At 44.8% G+C, this 18,772-nt stretch overlaps 1 protein-coding gene across 3 annotated transcripts in view; it reads right to left on the bottom strand.

Moving 5' to 3' along the window:
• Window positions 1-3,222: 3,222 nt before the first annotated feature.
• The window catches only part of srpk2 (SRSF protein kinase 2), a 31,040-nt gene continuing 15,490 nt past the window's right edge, over window positions 3,223-18,772 (bottom strand). The window contains exons 8-15 of one of the 3 annotated variants that reach the window (XM_084396688.1): window positions 18,700-18,725; window positions 16,774-17,035; window positions 13,816-14,580; window positions 9,792-9,892; window positions 9,608-9,715; window positions 9,460-9,529; window positions 8,578-8,670; window positions 3,223-5,007 (exon numbers count right to left, since the gene is read on the bottom strand). In XM_084396688.1, coding sequence (XP_084252814.1) covers window positions 4,823-5,007; window positions 8,578-8,670; window positions 9,460-9,529; window positions 9,608-9,715; window positions 9,792-9,892; window positions 13,816-14,580; window positions 16,774-17,035; window positions 18,700-18,725 — 1,610 coding nt within the window. In that variant the 3' untranslated portion in view covers window positions 3,223-4,822. Of the gene's footprint in view, window positions 5,008-8,017; window positions 8,111-8,577; window positions 8,671-9,459; window positions 9,530-9,607; window positions 9,716-9,791; window positions 9,893-13,815; window positions 14,581-16,773; window positions 17,036-18,699; window positions 18,726-18,772 lie in introns of all 3 variants that reach the window. The other 2 variants (XM_084396687.1, XM_084396689.1) reach the window with 2 other exon arrangements.

The following is an 18,772-nucleotide window of genomic DNA, read 5'->3' as shown; positions in this document are numbered from 1 at the left end:
GCTGAAATCTGTGTCAAACACTGAGTGTCACTAATAATCTTTATGACGAGTGATTATATTTATGATTTACTGACGTCTAAAGTCTATCAACTCTTTGAATTCTTTATTTGTGGCATTAGTTACTTTGTCTGCAAATATTGATATGTGATTATAATCAGCACATGTAATTTGATTAAAAATGAATTGACTAATAGCCTGATTTGTTAATATATTAACTATAATATTAATACCAATAATCCACTCCCTGGTCTACTCCTTAATATTTACAAAGAATTTACTATTTTATGTTCACTTAAAGCAGTGGTATAATGCCCTCTTCACAAGATGTAAAATAAGTCTCTGATGTCCCCAGAGTGTGTGTGTGAAGTTTTAGCTCAAAATACCCCACAGATAATTACAGTGAGGAAAATAAGTATTTGAACACCCTGCTATTTTGCAAGTTCTCCCACTTAGAAATCATGGAGGGGTCTGAAATTGTCATCGTAGGTGCATGTCCACTGTGAGAGACATAATCTAAAAAAGAAAAAATCCAGAAATCACAATGTATGATTTTTTAACTATTTATTTGTATGATACAGCTGCAAATAAGTATTTGAACACCTGAGAAAATCAATGTTAATATTTGGTACAGTAGCCTTTGTTTGCAATTACAGAGGTCAAACGTTTCCTGTAGTTTTTCACCAGGTTTGCACACACTGCAGGAGGGATTTTGGCCCACTCCTCCACACAGATCTTCTCTAGATCAGTCAGGTTTCTGGGCTGTCGCTGAGAAACACGGAGTTTGAGCTCCCTCCAAAGATTCTCTATTGGGTTTAGGTCTGGAGACTGGCTAGGCCACGCCAGAACCTTGAGATGCTTCTTACAGAGCCACTCCTTGGTTATCCTGGCTGTGTGCTTCGGGTCATTGTCATGTTGGAAGACCCAGCCTCGACCCATCTTCAATGCTCTAACTGAGGGAAGGAGGTTGTTCCCCAAAATCTCGCAATACATGGCCCCGGTCATCCTCTCCTTAATACAGTGCAGTCGCCCTGTCCCATGTGCAGAAAAACACCCCCAAAGCATGATGCTACCACCCCCATGCTTCACAGTAGGGATGGTGTTCTTGGGATGGTACTCATCATTCTTCTTCCTCCAAACACGTTTAGTGGAATTATGACCAAAAAGTTTTATTTGGTCTCATCTGACCACATGACTTTCTCCCATGACTCCTCTGGATCATCCAAATGGTCATTGGCAAACTTAAGACGGGCCTTGACATGTGCTGGTTTAAGCAGGGGAACCTTCCGTGCCATGCATGATTTCAAACCATGACGTCTTAGTGTATTACCAACAGTAACCTTGGAAACGGTGGTCCCAGCTCTTTTCAGGTCATTGACCAGCTCCTCCCGTGTAGTTCTGGGCTGATTTCTCACCTTTCTTAGGATCATTGAGACCCCACGAGGTGAGATCTCGCATGAAGCCCCAGTCCGAGGGAGATTGACAGTCATGTTTAGCTTCTTCCATTTTCTAATGATTGCTCCAACAGTGGACCTTTTTTCACCAAGCTGCTTGGCAATTTCCCCGTAGCCCTTTCCAGCCTTGTGGAGGTGTACAATTTTGTCTCTAGTGTCTCTAGTAGTTGGATTCTTACTGATTGTATGGGGTGGACAGGTGTCTTTATGCAGCTAACAACCTCAAACAGGTGCATCTAATTTAGGATAATAAATGGAGTGGAGGTGGACATTTTAAAGGCAGACTAACAGGTCTTTGAGGGTCAGAATTCTAGCTGATAGACAGGTGTTCAAATACTTATTTGCAGCTGTATCATACAAATAAATAGTCCATACAAATAAAAATCATATTGTGATTTCTGGATTTTTTTATTTTTTATTTTGTCTCTCACAGTGGACATGCACCTATGATGACAATATCAGACCCCTCCATGATTTCCAAGTGGGAGAACTTGCAAAATAGCAGGGTGTTCAAATACTTATTTTCCTCACTGTATATATAGCATGTTAATATTGTCACTTTTTGAGGGTGAGCAGAAACGCACCGTTTTGTGTCTGTTCCTTTAAATGCAAATGAGCTGCTGCTCCTGGCGCAGGGGGCGGATCTTCAAGAGCTGCACTCACACAGACATGCACTGGAAATTGTTCAAACTGATGGAGAGACTGAAGAAGAAGTGACAACATGTAGACAACATTTCTGAACGGTTAGTTGATGAAGGAATCCTGGAGAATGATGTATTGAGGGAATCCCCAGTTCTGCAGCAGCACCGCCATATAAAGTTAAGAAAACTAGGCTAAACAACCGAGAGAAATATACGTCCACTACCTCAGATTTAACGTTTTATCTGTACATCAGCATCGGGGAATAACATTATAATCTCGTTCACGGTAGAGGAAGCTGCTCACATGTGCTAAACTAACTCTGAAGACTTCAATGTAAACAGCTTTTCCATATGTATATATACTGGCCCTGATAATCATCACAAATACTGACCCCTTGCTCCATTCCTGTAAATCAGTTTTTATGAATGAGTGACTCTCACCCATTGCTCTAATCTTCGCTTGCGCCCCCTGCTGGTCAGGCCGACTAACAGCAGATGGAGATTATTAACCGGTAATCTACTGATATTCCTGCAGTTCCTGGATGTCAAATGTTGAATTTTCTGTCAAATTTGAACCACTGAATTTGTAAAGCAAAATAAAATGGACTGATAATTGCCTGTCGAATATTATAGGTTGTATTTTTAAACAGAATTAACATTTTGGAAGTGAAATCTGAAAGGTAAATATGGATTATTGAATTTTTAATAATGGAAACGTGTGTGAAATGTTTGGAATTGAACTATTCACAGCTTAAATATACAACCATGTTGAATTTCAGCCCATAAAAATGCAAGCCCTGAAAATACAATGCATTAAAATGTAAGCAGGGTTAGTGCAATGCCTATTTTTTTCAAGTAGTGCAATTCAGCAAGCTTTTTTGTTTCAGAAACGTAATTATTTTACTTCCATATTTCTCATTCATAACTGAACATGTTTGCATTGAGACGCATCTGAATGATTCCTGCTCGAGTTGAGTTGACCTCTGACCCACAGTTGACCTTTAAAAGGTTTAACGAACCACTGATGATTTCAGACCGTAACAGGGATTCACTTCATCCTGATGGGAAATATGAATGAAATCTGAAATATAGACCAGAAGAAGAACGGTGGAAATGTTCAGGCAACGTGATCCAATAATTTACAATTTTATTAAATCTTTCGATGTAAAACGAGGGACGTTGGGAAGAACAGTCAGCGAGGCTGCGACACACATCAGGGGCTTTCGCTGCAAAAATTCATCATCATAATCACTATTATTGCAAAAACGTCCAATAAAGTCCATGACTGTCACATGATCCTCAGAGCCGCGCGAGTCCATGTCATGAAGGAAGTGACAGCCAATAAAAACTAACAAAAACAGGAAGTAGACAAAACACAATCACCTTATTACGACTAAACTCTGTCACTGTCACAACATCTGAGAACTTCTTTTCTGCTTAAACGAATTTAAATATTTTTAAAAATATTTCATCATCTACTTTTATTGCGAAAATAGGCAACTGGACTAACTGTGATGATGATGATGATGATGATGATGAGCAGCGTGAGGCCACGGGAACGGCACTGTCCATGTCTCCATGACGACCGTCGCCGTGACGCTCATCTCCATGACAACCGCCGCCGTGATGCCCGTCTCCATGACAACCGCTGCCGTGATGCCCGTCTCCGTGACGACCGCCGCCGTGTCGCTCGTCTCCATGACGACCGTGATGCTCGTCTCCAAACAGCGATGCGTGTTTATCTTGCGCTCAAGCAGTTGCTAGTTTTTGGACAGTTTGCAGGATCTCTATACATGAATTCCCTGAACGAAACGTACAAACAAACACAAGTGCGTCCTCGTGAACCCGAGACGCCCGTCCTGCTGACAGTCAGAAGAATCAGCTGGAGAATCAGGAATGTTGTCCTCGGGATTTGGGGATTAAAAGCTCAGAGTAAAAACATAAAACCGGACGAGGAACTCAACGGCATGAACGCAGAAATGTCCATCCATCCGTTCGTCTCAGGCGTCTCTCCACAAACTCTTTCTGGATTCATGTTTTCCAGAGCCTGTGTGAGTGTGTGTAAGTGTGTGAGTGTGTGAGGTAAACAGCTCCACTGCAGAACCTGATTGGACGGGAGGGTGAGACGAGGCGGGGCTTCATGCAGAGTGTCTCAGGTGGGCTTCCTGGATGTCAGACACATCAGCTAGCAGTTTGAGTCACTCACACACACACACACACACTGTTGTAACAGTAACTCTCAGATTCAGTCACTGAGACGAATAGCTATATTACAGACTGACTGCTCACATACTCTCTGTGTGAATTCATTCAACTGTGTAAATGATTGTTTTTCTAGGACATTCACAAGAGTTTTGCTGAAGGCCTCGAGAAGAAACTGAGTTCCACGAGTTATAAACCTTACTAAAACACTCAGTCCCGTTTCTTAAAATGTATTATCATAAAAATATCATAAATAAAATGTCAAAAGTCTTTTTTTATCTGTCAGATCATGTGAAATGATCTCGCTTTCTGTGTTCAGCCTGTAAAATTCTGTTGAATGAGGTGGAGGAAGACAGTGAATGAAGCTTCAGGTATAAAGATAGGCTTGTTTCTCCCGTGTGTGTGTGTGTGTGTTGAAGCCCACCCTCGTCTCTCTGAAGCCCCTGGTCTCTGGTTCTCAAGTGACGGTGGGCTGCAGTTCCGGATGGGGCCTCAGGGGGGCATCAGTGAGTCTGAGGGGCAGAAGTGCTACGAGTTCAGCCAAGGGTGGTTGAGGCACTCTGAAGCAGAGGCCCGTTTCTCCGGCACCATCTCTAGCATGGGCAACAAGAAGTGTGTGAAGTGACCGGCGTCCTCGGCCGACCAGCCGTACTTTTCCACCAGCACATCAAACAGAGTCCAGGGCTTGAGTTTCGTGATGTGCCGCAGTTCACCTGCAGAAAGAGACGCCAGATCAGCTGCTGCAGGGAAAACACAGCTGCAAGCCCCGCCCCATTACTACAGCAAGACCTGCCCCCTTTATTACTGCAACCCCTGCCCCCTTTACTACTGCAAGACACGCCCCTTTATTACAGCAAGACCGAGCACTTTTTACTGCAACCCCTGCTCCCTTTACTACTGTAAGACATGCCTGTCTTGCAGTAATAAACGGGCGTGTCTTTCAGTTATAAAGGGGACAGGTCTTGCAGTAATAAAGGGGCGTGTCTTCCCCTTTATTACTGCAAGACCTGTCCCCTTTATAACTGAAAGACACGCCCGTTTATTACTGCAAGACATGCCCCTTTATTACTGCGAGACCTGTCCCCTTTATAACTGAAAGACACGCCCGTTTATTACTGCAAGACATGCCCCTTTATTACTGCGAGACCTGTCCCCTTTATAACTGCAAGACACGCCCCTTTATTACTGCAAGACACGCCCCTTTAAATACTGTGAGACCTGCCTCCATTACTACTGCAAGACCTGCCCCATTACTACTGCAAGACACGCCCCTTTATTACTGCAAGACCTGTCCCCTTTATAACTGAAAGACACGCCCCTTTATTACTGCAAGACACGCCCCTTTATTACTGCAAGACCTGTCCCCTTTATAACTGCAAGACACACCCCTTTATTACTGCAAGACCTGCCTCCATTACTACTGCAAGACACGCCCCTTTATTACTGCAAGACCTGCCCCTTTATTACTGCAAGACACACCCCTTTATTACTGCAAGACCTGTCCCCTTTATAACTGCAAGACACACCCCTTTATTACTGCAAGACCTGCCTCCATTACTACTGCAAGACACGCCCCTTTATTACTGCAAGACCTGCCCCTTTATTACTGCAAGACACACCCCTTTATTACTGCAAGACCTGCCCCATTACTACTGCAAGACACGCCCCTTTATTACTGCAAGACCTGTCCCCTTTATAACTGAAAGACACGCCCGTTTATTACTGCAAGACCTGCCCCATTACTACTGCAAGACACGCCCCTTTATTACTGCAAGACCTGTCCCCTTTATAACTGAAAGACACGCCCCTTTATTACTGCAAGACATGCCCCTTTATTACTGCAAGACACGCCCCTTTAAATACTGTGAGACCTGCCTCCATTACTACTGCAAGACCTGCCCCATTACTACTGCAAGACACGCCCCTTTATTACTGCGAGACCTGTCCCCTTTATAACTGCAAGACACACCCCTTTATTACTGCAAGACACGCCCCTTTAAATACTGTGAGACCTGCCTCCATTACTACTGCAAGACCTGCCCCATTACTACTGCAAGACACGCCCCTTTATTACTGCAAGACCTGTCCCCTTTATAACTGCAAGACACGCCCCTTTATTACTGCAAGACACGCCCCTTTATTACTGCAAGACCTGTCCCCTTTATAACTGCAAGACACACCCCTTTATTACTGCAAGACCTGCCTCCATTACTACTGCAAGACACGCCCCTTTATTACTGCAAGATCTGCCCCTTTATTACTGCAAGACACACCCCTTTATTACTGCAAGACCTGCCCCATTACTACTGCAAGACACGCCCCTTTATTACTGCAAGACCTGTCCCCTTTATAACTGAAAGACACGCCCGTTTATTACTGCAAGACATGCCCCTTTATAACTGCAAGACACACCCCTTTATTACTGCAAGACACGCCCCTTTAAATACTGTGAGACCTGCCTCCATTACTACTGCAAGACCTGCCCCATTACTACTGCAAGACACGCCCCTTTATTACTGCAAGACCTGTCCCCTTTATAACAAAGACACGCCCGTTTATTACTGCAAGACACGTCCCCTTTATAACTACAAGACACACCCCTTTGTTACTGCAAGACCTGCCCCCATTACTACAGCAAGACCTGCCCCCTTTATTACTGCAACCCCTGCCCCCTTTACTACTGCAAGACACGCCCCTTTATTACAGCAAGACCGAGCACTTTATTACTGCAACCCCGCCCCCTTTACTACTGCAAGACACGCCCCTTTATTACAGCAAGACCGAGCACTTTATTACTGCAAGACATGCCCCTTTATTACTGCAAGACATGCCCCTTTATTACTGCGAGACCTGTCCCCTTTATAACTGCAAGACACACCCCTTTATTACTGCAAGACACGCCCCTTTAAATACTGTGAGACCTGCCTCCATTACTACTGCAAGACCTGCCCCATTACTACTGCAAGACACGCCCCTTTATTACTGCAAGACCTGTCCCCTTTATAACTGCAAGACCTGCCCCTTTATTACTGCAAGACCTGCCCCATTACTACTGCAAGACCTGCCCCTTTATTACTGCAAGACCTGTCCCCTTTATTACTGCGAGACCTGTCCCCTTTATAACTGCAAGACACACCCCTTTATTACTGCAAGACACGCCCCTTTAAATACTGTGAGACCTGCCTCCATTACTACTGCAAGACCTGCCCCCATTACTACTGCAAGACACGCCCCTTTATTACTGCAAGACCTGCCTCTTTATTACTGCAAGACCTGTCCCCTTTACTACTGCAAGACCTGTCCCCTTTACTACTGCGAGACCTGTCCCCTTAAAACTGCAAGACACACCCCTTTATTACTGCAAGACCTGCCTCCATTACAACTGCAAGACACGTGAGACCTGTCCCCTTTATAACTGCAAGACATGCCCCTTTATTACTGCAAGACCTGCCCCCATTACTACTGCAAGACCTGTCCCCTTTATAACTGCAAAACACGTCCCTTTATTACTGTAAGACACACCCACATTACTGCCGTAAGACACACCCACATTATGCTGTAAAACACACCCACATTATTGCCGTAAGACACACCCACATTATTGCTGCAAGGCTAAGGAAAGACCTCAGAGCAGAACCATTTGAGAGACTGGATTACAGGTCTGATGGTGTAAATGAAACGGTCCTGAAGGAGACAGGACTCAGACTGCATAGTTATGGTTACCTTTCTTTGAGAAGAACTCACGGCTGTATTTTCCTGCTGCGATGATCTTGCGGGGGATTTTTCCCAGCAACTCCATAATCAGAGCGATGTGGTCTGACCACCAAACACACACACACACACACACAACATCAGTTATTCATGCAGTGGTGCAGGAGGACGGAGGGACGCGTCGGCCATCACACACACTGACGTCTGGGTAACACCAGTTCAGCTCACACACACGTCTGCCATTAAAGGCTCATGAAATGGAAAATCCAGATATTTGCATATATAAGAAGTTACTCTAGAATAAAAACAGGTTCCATTTCTGAACACTGATGAAGTTCACCAATCACAGCAGCGGCTGTTTACTCCAGTTTCTGAGAGAGGAAATCATGTCTATGAATATCTGAAACTGTTTGGTGAAAAAAAAAAATCTATAAACTAACCTCCAAAACATAAGATAAAGGTGCGAAAATGTATTTCATGACCCTTTAGAATCCAGCCCTGTAACGGCAGTGTGTGTGTGTGTGTGTGTGGCGGACGCTCGCATCCGTCGCTCCCTCTGAGTCTAACACTACCTCTCCGGTTGAAGAACTCCCGGGAATATTTTCCAGAAAGAGCAAAGTGTCGAGGAATGCAGCCAAGAAGCTCTATGATGTGAGCTATATGATCTACAGGAGAGAGAAAGAGGAAGAGGAAGAGGAGAGGAAGAGGAGGGAAGCGTGGTGGGAAAATAGAGGAAGAGAGAAACGGAAGAGCCGGGAGTTTAGATCAGCCAGAAACACTCTAAACACGGTCTGACATCTGAATGCTAACGGTTACGCTGGGTTTTAAACTTCATCTTGAGCGACAGGCAAGAACAGAACGAAGAGTAACAGGGTTCAGAGCGAGCGATAGAATCAGAGGAGTTCAGAATGGAATACTAGTGTCACATGACCTCATCATGTAGCCGTGTGTACTGAGGAGCGGAGCACCGTCTCTGTGTAACGCTGGATTGTGATTGGTCACTGGTGTAATGCTCGGTTGTGATTGGTCACTGGTGTAATGCTCGGTTGTGATTGGTCACTGGTGTAACGCTGGATTGTGATTGGTCACTGGTGTAATGCTCGATTGTGATTGGTCACTGGTGTAATGCTCGATTGTGATTGGTCACTGGTGTAATGCTCGATTGTGATTGGTCACTGGTGTAACGCTTGATTGTGATTGGTCACTGGTGTAACGCTTGATTGTGATTGGTCAGCTCGTCTCCGCTTCACATAAGGGATGGCGTTTATTTTAAGATGACTGTCTGACTGTTGAGTATATATTTAGCAATTTGAAAAACTACAATGAGTCGAGATGATGTTAAAATGGCAGTGTTGACAGAATGAAAGATTCTCTACTCAGACTGAATATGATATGAATGTGCGGTGACATGTCCTCCATTCTGAACCCGCGCTGAGAAGCGTAAACATCTGTACCTTCATCCCGAGAGTAGTCTTCCCCCGAGTGTGGCTCGAACAGATAGTCTCCGGTGGCGAGCTCGAACGCCTGCGGACACAGAGTAGATGAAGCGCTCTGAGACACACACACACACACACACACACACACACACACACAGACGCTCACCATGCAGGCTGTGCTCCAGATGTCGGCTGGAGTGCTGTATCCCGCGCCGATCAGGACCTCGACGGACCGGTACTGCCGCGTCTGGATGTCCTCCGTGAAGTGCTTGTGCTGGACACACAATCACACTTCAGATCTGCACACAGCTCACCTATCTACACTCGTATGCACATTTACAGCATCTTACCACCCAGCATGCATTGCCCAGGTCAGCGATTTTGACTCTCAGAACGTCTGCGTTGCGCGGATCCAGAGGATTGACCAGCAGATCGGCCGCTCGAACCCTTGCTGCAGGACAGAGTGTGTATCAGTCAACATACAGCAGTGTGTGTGTCACTGGCTACGTTCACATGCACAACTTTTGTTTCAATCGGACTGAATTCATTCTGATTGATGAATCCGAAAGTAGTGTTTACGCTAAACATGTGATCGGGGATGATGTGCGTGTTTTTATAATCACAAGCTCCAAATCGGGACAGATGTTTTGGCATGCGCTCACTGCACAAATATACAGAGTTTCCCGCTGTTTGTGCATAATAACCATTCCCCTACATTGGTTAATTATTTGTTTTAAACAGCAGACTTAATATTGATCCATTTCTCGTCATAATTTGGAGACAATGAGCATATGAATTTATAAATTACATTTATATTTATCACACAGTAAAAATGCCTGGGAACTGAAAAAAGCACTGGTGGGCCGTTGTCCTGCTCCACTGCACAGACGCAGTGAAAGGAGGATTATAGGAGGACGGGAAACTCTTTATATGACACTTTATTCAACAGGAAGAACAGCTTGTTTTGCACGTAACGTGTCATTACGCTATTTCTTCACCATTACGCTATTTCTTCACCATTACGCTATTTCTACGTTATTACGCTATTTCTACGTTATTACGCTATTTCCACATCATTACGCTATTTCTTCACCATTACGCTATTTCTACGTTATTACGCTATTTCTACATCATTACGCTATTTCTTCACCATTACGCTATTTCTACGTTATTACGCTATTTCTACATCATTACGCTATTTCTTCACCATTACGCTATTTCCACATCATTACGCTATTTCTTCACCATTACGCTATTTCTACGTTATTACGCTATTTCTACATCATTACGCTATTTCTTCACCATTACGCTATTTCTACGTTATTACGCTATTTCTACATCATTACGCTATTTCTACATCATTACGCTATTTCTTCACCATTACGCTATTTCTGTGACATTCAGCGCCTAGAGTGCCCGAGTGAGCCACTGGAGGGCGCCCCTTCCTAGTTTATGGTTTCTTTTTATATTGTTATCCTGGACTCATTATGCTTTATGTCATGCACCTGTTTATGTCTTGCACCTGTTTGATGATTAGGCTTGTTAGTATCCTTATTTAAACCTGTATGTTTCCTTTGTTCAGTGCTCAGGATTGTACGTGTCACACTGCATGATCTAGCTTTGTTTCTAGTTTCTAAGTTTCCTAGTATTTTAGTCTCCGTGTTTCTGACCTCTTGCCTGCCTGCTTTGATTACCCGACTGCCTGTTCCCTGTTTGTACTGCTGCTGATTTGGACTGCTTATCTGGACTCTGATTACTGCCTGTTTCCCCGTTTGTGCTCTTTGGATTATCCTTCAATAAAAGCCTGCATTTGGATCACCTGTCTGTTTCCCGGTGCAGTTCGTGACAATTTCTAAGTTATTACGCTATTTCTATGTTATTACGCTATTTCCACATCATTATGCTATTTCTTCACTATTACGCTATTTCTACGTTATTATGCTATTTCTACATCATTACGCTATTTCTTCACCATTACGCTATTTCTAAGTTATTACGCTATTTCTATGTTATTACGCTATTTCCACATCATTACGCTATTTCTTCACTATTACGCTATTTCTACGTTATTACGCTATTTCTTCACCATTACGCTATTTCTACGTTATTACGCTATTTCTTCACCATTACGCTATTTCTACGTTATTACGCTATTTCTACGTTATTACGCTATTTCCACATCATTACGCCATTTCTTCACCATTACGCTATTTCTACGTATTACGCTATTTCTACATCATTACGCTATTTCTTCACCATTACGCTATTTCTACGTTATTACGCTAATTCTACATTATTAAGCTATTTCCACATCATTATGCTATTTCTTCACCATTACGCTATTTCTACGTTATTACGCTATTTCTACGTTATTACGCTATTTCTACATCATTACGCTATTTCTTCACCATTATGCTATTTCTACGTTATTACGCTATTTCTACGTCATTACGCTATTTCTTCACCATTACGCTATTTCTACGTTATTACGCTATTTCTACGTTATTACGCTATTTCCACATCATTACGCTATTTCTTCACCATTACGCTATTTCTACGTTATTACGCTATTTCTACGTTATTACGCTATTTCTACGTTATTACGCTATTTCTACATCATTACGCTATTTCTTCATCATTACGCTATTTCTACGTTATTACGCTAATTCTACGTTATTACGCTATTTCCACATCATTATGCTATTTCTATGCCATTACGCTATTTCTACCTCATTACGCTATTTCTACATCATTACGCTATTTCTACATCATGACGCTATTTCTACATCATGACGCTATTTCTTCATCATTACGCTATTTCTACATCATTACGCTATTTCTTCATCATTACGCTATTTCTACATCATTATGCTATTTCTATGCCATTACGCTATTTCTACCTCATTACGCTATTTCTACATCATTACGCTATTTCTTCATCATTACGCTATTTCTACATCATTACGCTATTTCTTCATCATTACGCTATTTCTACATCATTACGCTATTTCTACATCATTACACTATTTCTACATCATTACGCTATTTCTTCATCATTACGCTATTTCTACATCATTACGCTATTTCCACATCATTATGCTATTTCTATGCCATTACGCTATTTCTACCTCATTACGCTATTTCTACATCATTACACTATTTCTACATCATTACGCTATTTCTACATCATTACGCTATTTCTTCATCATTACGCTATTTCTACGTCATTACGCTATCGCTACGTCATTACGCTATCGCTACGTCATTACGCTATCTCTACATCTTTACGCTATTTCCATGTCATTACGCTATTTCTACGTCATTACACTATTTCTACCTCATTACACTATTTCTTCGTCATTACACTATTTCTACATCATTACGCTATTTCTACGCCATTACGCTATTTCTACATCATTACGCTATTTCTTCGCCATTACGCTATTTCTACATCATTACGCTATTTCCACGTCATTAGACTATTTCCACGTCATTACACTATCTCTACGTCATTACGCTATCTCTACGTCATCTCTACGTCATTACGCTATCTCTACGTCATTACGCTATTTCTACATCATTACGCTATTTCCACGTCATGACACTATTTCTATGTCATTACGCTATTTCTACGTCATTACGCTATCTCTACGTCATTACGCTATCTCTACGTCATTACGCTATCGCTACGTCATTACGCTATCGCTACGTCATTACGCTATTTCTACGTCATTACTCTATTTCTACGTCATTACGCTATTTCTACGTCATTGCACATGCGCAGTCCTTTCAGTTTCGGTTTTCAACCGATCAAGTGTTTACATGTTTTCTCGATCAGATTAGAAAAGGAATAAACTGCCCCTTTCAATCCGATCAAAATTGTATTGGGATCGAGCTCAATCGGATCGATTAAGGTTTATATGAAGGCTTTTCAGTCCGATTGAGCCGCCAATCCCATTACTAATGGATTATTTGGTTGCATGTGAATGTAGCCAGTGTGTGTGTGTGTGTGTGTGACTGACCTCTTGTCGTGTCCCATGTAAACGTAGCCTGTGTGTGTGTGTGTGTGTGTGACTGACCTCTGGGCGTGTCTCATGTAAACGTAGCCAATGTGTATGTGTGTGTGTGTGTGTGTGTCTGTGTGTGTGTGACTGATCTCTGGGCATGTCTCATGTGAACGTAGCCTGTGTGTGTGTGTGTGTGTGTGTGTGTCTGTGACTGATTTCTGGGCGTGTCTCATGTAAACGTAGCCAGTGTGTGTGTGTGTTGTGTGTGTGTGTGTGTGACTGACCTCTGGGCGTGTCTCATGTAAACGTAGCCAGTGTGTGTGTGTGTGTGTGTGTGTGTGTGTGTGTGTGTGAGTGTGTGACTGACCCCTGGGTGTGTCCCCGGTACTGGACGAGGACACGGTTCTGCTGCGGTCGGTGTTCCCGCTGAGAGCCCCAGCCTCGTCCTCTGCGTCGGGGAGCGTGGGGTCCAGCGGGAGCTCGGGGAAGCGTGGAGTGGTTCCCCGGTGCCGAGATCCATTGGGGAGTCCAGGTTCTACGTTGGGGAGTCCGGGTTCTCCATTGGGGAGTCCGGGTTCTCCGTTGGGAAGCTCGTGGGAGGCGTCGGAAGCCTTGCGGTCAGTAGTGCTGATCTCCGACTCCACCAGAGGGCAGAGGAGCGAGGACTGAGGCATGCTGGGAGAGTCACGCTCCTGCACACACATGATCACATGACCGTTGGTCTTAGAGGAGTCATTGTGCTCTTTGCCTTCATCGTCTGCCTCCTCCTCCTCCTCCTCCTCTTCCTCCTCCTCCTCATCATCATCATCGTCGTATTCTTCTTCATCCTCCTCCTCCTCCTCATCCACTTGTCTCTCTGACGTCTCTGTCGTCTCTGTCGTCTCAGTTTCTCCCTGGTTCGGACTCTCCTGTATCTTCAGCTCATCTGTGGTGTTCTGTGGGGGCGTGGCTTCTGTTTCCTCTTCCTCGGCTTTATCCTCCTCTTCCTCTCCCACATCTTCATTTCCCTCCTGCTCTTCCGGTTGTCCTGAGTTTTCCCGCTCCTCCTGCTGTCCGGGTGGAGTGTGTGTGCGTGACTCTTCTTCTTCCTCGTTCTCCTCACTTTCCTGCTGGTCCTGATCCGGTTCTGCGCCTGAGAGACACAGAGACATCGGCTCAAAAACACACAACCAAACTTTTTAGGTCGACCTCATTATTGTGAAGAATTACAAAAAAAAACTCAGAACAATCCTCACAGTACATCAGCCAAAACTAAACCAACACTGATGTACATAAGGCCTACTGTCGCGTGGGATGCAGTGGAGTGAAGCGTGGGATGCAGTGGAGTAAAGCGTGAGATGCAGTGGAGTGAAGCGTGAGATGCAGTGGAGTGAAGCGTGAGATGCAGTGGAGTGAAGCGTGGGATGCAGTGGTGTGAAGCGTGGGATGCAGTGGAGTGAAGCGTGAGATGCAGTGGAGTGAAGCGTGAGATGCAGTGTAGTAAAGCGTGAGATGCAGTGGAGTAAAGCGTGAGATGCAGTGGAGTAAAGCGTGAGATGCAGTGGAGTGAAGCGTGAGATGCAGTGGAGTAAAGCGTGAGATGCAGTGGAGTGAAGCGTGAGATGCAGTGGAGTAAAGCGTGAGATGCAGTGTAGTAAAGCGTGAGATGCAGTGGAGTGAAGCGTGAGATGCAGTGGAGTAAAGCGTGGGATGCAGTGGAGTAAAGCGTGAGATGCAGTGGAGTAAAGCGTGAGATGCAGTGGAGTAAAGCGTGAGATGCAGTGGAGTAAAGCGTGAGATGCAGTGGAGTAAAGCGTGAGATGCAGTGGAGTGAAGCGTGAGATGCAGTGGAGTAAAGCGTGAGATGCAGTGGAGTAAAGCGTGAGATGCAGTGGAGTAAAGCGTGGGATGCAGTGGAGTGAAGCGTGAGATGCAGTGGAGTGAAGCGTGAGATGCAGTGGAGTAAAGCGTGAGATGCAGTGGAGTAAAGCGTGGGATGCAGTGGAGTAAAGCGTGAGATGCAGTGGAGTAAAGCGTGAGATGCAGTGGAGTAAAGCGTGAGATGCAGTGGAGTAAAGCGTGAGATGCAGTGGAGTAAAGCGTGGGATGCAGTGGTGTAAAGCGTGGGATGCAGTGGTGTAAAGCGTGAGATGCAGTGGAGTGAAGCGTGGGATGCAATGGTGTGAAGCATGGGATGCCGTGGTGTAAAGCGTGGGATGCAGTGGTGTAAAGCGTGGGATGCCGTGGTGTAAAGCGTGGGATGCCGTGGTGTAAAGCGTGGGATGCCGTGGTGTAAAGCGTGGGATGCCGTGGTGTAAAGCGTGGGATGCCGTGGTGTAAAGCGTGGGATGCCGTGGTGTAAAGCGTGGGATGCAGTGGTGTAAAGCGTGGGATGCAGTGGTGTAAAGCGTGGGATGCAGTGGTGTAAAGCGTGGGATGCAGTGGTGTAAAGCGTGGGATGCAGTGGTGTAAAGCGTGGGATGCAGTGGTGTAAAGCGTGGGATGCAGTGGTGTAAAGCGTGGGATGCAGTGGTGTAAAGCGTGGGATGCCGTGGTGTAAAGCGTGGGATGCAGTGGTGTAAAGCGTGGGGTGCCGTGGTGTAAAGCGTGGGATGCCGTGGTGTAAAGCGTGGGATGCAGTGGTGTAAAGCGTGGGATGCCGTGGTGCAAAGCGTGGGATGCCGTGGTGTAAAGCGTGGGATGCCGTGGTGTAAAGCGTGAGATGCAGTGGTGTAAAGCGTGGGATGCCGTGGTGTAAAGCGTGGGATGCAGTGGTGTAAAGCGTGAGATGCAGTGGTGTAAAGCGTGGGATGCAGTGGAGTGAAGCGTGGGATGCAGTGGTGTAAAGCGTGGGATGCAGTGGTGTGAAGCATGGGGTGCCGTGGTGTAAAGCGTGGGATGCCGTGGTGTAAAGCGTGGGATGCCGTGGTGTAAAGCGTGGGATGCCGTGGTGTAAAGCGTGAGATGCAGTGGTGTAAAGCGTGGGATGCCGTGGTGTAAAGCGTGGGATGCCGTGGTGTAAAGCGTGAGATGCAGTGGTGTAAAGTGTGGGATGCAGTGGTGTAAAGCGTGAGATGCAGTGGTGTAAAGCGTGAGATGCAGTGGAGTAAAGCGTGAGATGCAGTGGTGTAAAGCGTGGGATGCAGTGGAGTAAAGCGTGAGATGCAGTGGTGTAAAGCGTGGGATGCCGTGGTGTAAAGCGTGGGATGCCGTGGTGTAAAGCGTGGGATGCAGTGGTGTAAAGCGTGGGATGCAGTGGTGTAAAGCGTGGGATGCATAAAATAAAAAGGAAATGATGCTAGTTTTCATGTGTGACCGATCACTTATGTAGTGGAGGCTCACTCACATGTGTGGTTGGTGAGTCTGACGGGCCTCTCCTTCTCTCCCTCGACCTCCTCATCCTCATCAACCTCTTCATCATCCTCTTCCTCACTGTCTGCCAGTGCCAGGGCGGGACTGGGGGCGGAGTCTGAGGCTCCACCCACTCTCTGTTTCTCTGCCTCTCGCTCCAGAGCTTCGATCTCCAACATGCGTCTCTCCAGCAGCTCCGCCTGACGCTTCTGCTTCTTCTTCAGCTTCTTTTTCTTATTTTTGGAGATCTTCCCCACCTGTAGGAGGCGCCACACCACAGCAAACAGCTCAAACACACACACTCCTCTCTGGCGTCATCACTCGGCTCTTTCCGTCAATATCAGCACATTCACTACACTTACTATAGACCCCTTCATGGTCGACGTCACAGGAAAATTCTAAGTTCGCAGTGCGCATGTCGGGGTCAGAAAGTTCATTCCATCCCATTGAATTGTGTGTTAACCAGAGAATTTCTCGTTAAGAAAAAATGCCTACTTGTTGCGTCGTGGACTGTGAAAATCACACCAGTTGTGGAGTCAAGTTTTTCAGGATTCCTGCAGGATCTCATCCGTTTAAAAAAACGTTCAGATCTATTTTTTTACAGTCTATGGTTCAGATAGATACTGCTATCTGCTAAGTAGCATGACACAGGTCACAATTAATGCCAGATATCGAACTTCACCTAATAAACCCGTCTACAGTTTACAGAAAACATTTGTTTACTTACCAGGGCTTAACTATACCATTGTTGTCACAATAGTTGTCACAATAACTGTCAATAACACTACAAACACGAGCATCTTTGATCGTAGCATTGTCCCAGTCTGCCCGTTTATTATATAAAAAAATACACATACTTAACAGTGTTAAATTTGAAAAAATACTGTTCGACAGAACTGCTTGGTTTGTTACCACAGTTATCTGCGTGGTTCCTCGGCGATGAAGTTCCACATTTGCGGCTATCCAACACAAAAATGCAGCAAGCATTTCACAATATTTTCTTCAGATAACTCCAAATTTCTCCCACACACTGGACTTGATTTTTGATGACTGTCAAAAACAATCTCCACTAGCTATTTTTTTTCTTTAACTCCTCAGCATCGACGACTGAAAGCAGGTCGCGCGCGCGCGGTTATGATGCATTTTTAAAAGTGAAAGATCCTGGGAGGGCGTGGCGCGTGGGCAAATAAACTGATGTGGATTTTAAATTATTTTATCAACTTGAAATACAGGCATATTTTTGTAGACGTATTCCTAAAAATATGAATATTATTTTACGTTTGCATGTGATTGTTTTAAACCCGTGTTTCCCCCGTGTCCGACCCGACACAGTTGGATATTTTTCACCCGTTTGAGCAAAAGTTGCGGGTCACCCATCTGAACCCGTGCAGGACTCTAATCAGGCAGACAATCGCCATTAGCTAAAAGAAGTTTATTATGGTTCTGTTCCCGTTCCTGTGATGGCAAAGACAGTGCATACCCTTGACACAATATGCTGGTCTATTAACCGCACCATTTTTCTGACCCCATGCTGCGCGCGCACCCAACCTAGGCGTTCGATGTTTACAAACATTGAAGGGGTCTATTGTAACTACAGGTTGGTTAGTCCCTATAATACTGCTGCCATCACAATGTGCTCGTTTCATTATAATAGTTTTGCAGTTTTGTAAAAGCTGGATTTCATGTGTTTGTTACAGACTAATGTAAATGGAACCTACAGATCAGAGCTGGACAGTTAGTGTGACTAAAGCCTTATAAAAGGGTTCTTGGATAAACATGTTCCTGTATGTAATATGTAGAAGTCTAATGTGTTGAGGATGTAAAGCAGCTGTGTGTGTGTGTGTGTGTGTGTGTGTGTGTGTGTGTGTGTGTGTGTGTGTGTGTGTGTGTGTGTGTGTGTGTGTGGAACGGCTTCACTGACCTGTTTGAGTTGAGGAGCTGTGCTGACTGCAAACAAACACACACACACACAGAGTCAGTGTCACACTCATCAC

The sequence above is a fragment of the Rutilus rutilus genome, assembly GCF_951802725.1.
Source record: "Rutilus rutilus genome assembly, chromosome: 23".
In the NCBI taxonomy this organism is placed as follows: domain Eukaryota; kingdom Metazoa; phylum Chordata; class Actinopteri; order Cypriniformes; family Leuciscidae; genus Rutilus; species Rutilus rutilus.
The sequence above is the reverse complement of the archived record's forward strand: the minus strand, read 5'-3'. Positions and strand labels throughout refer to the sequence as shown.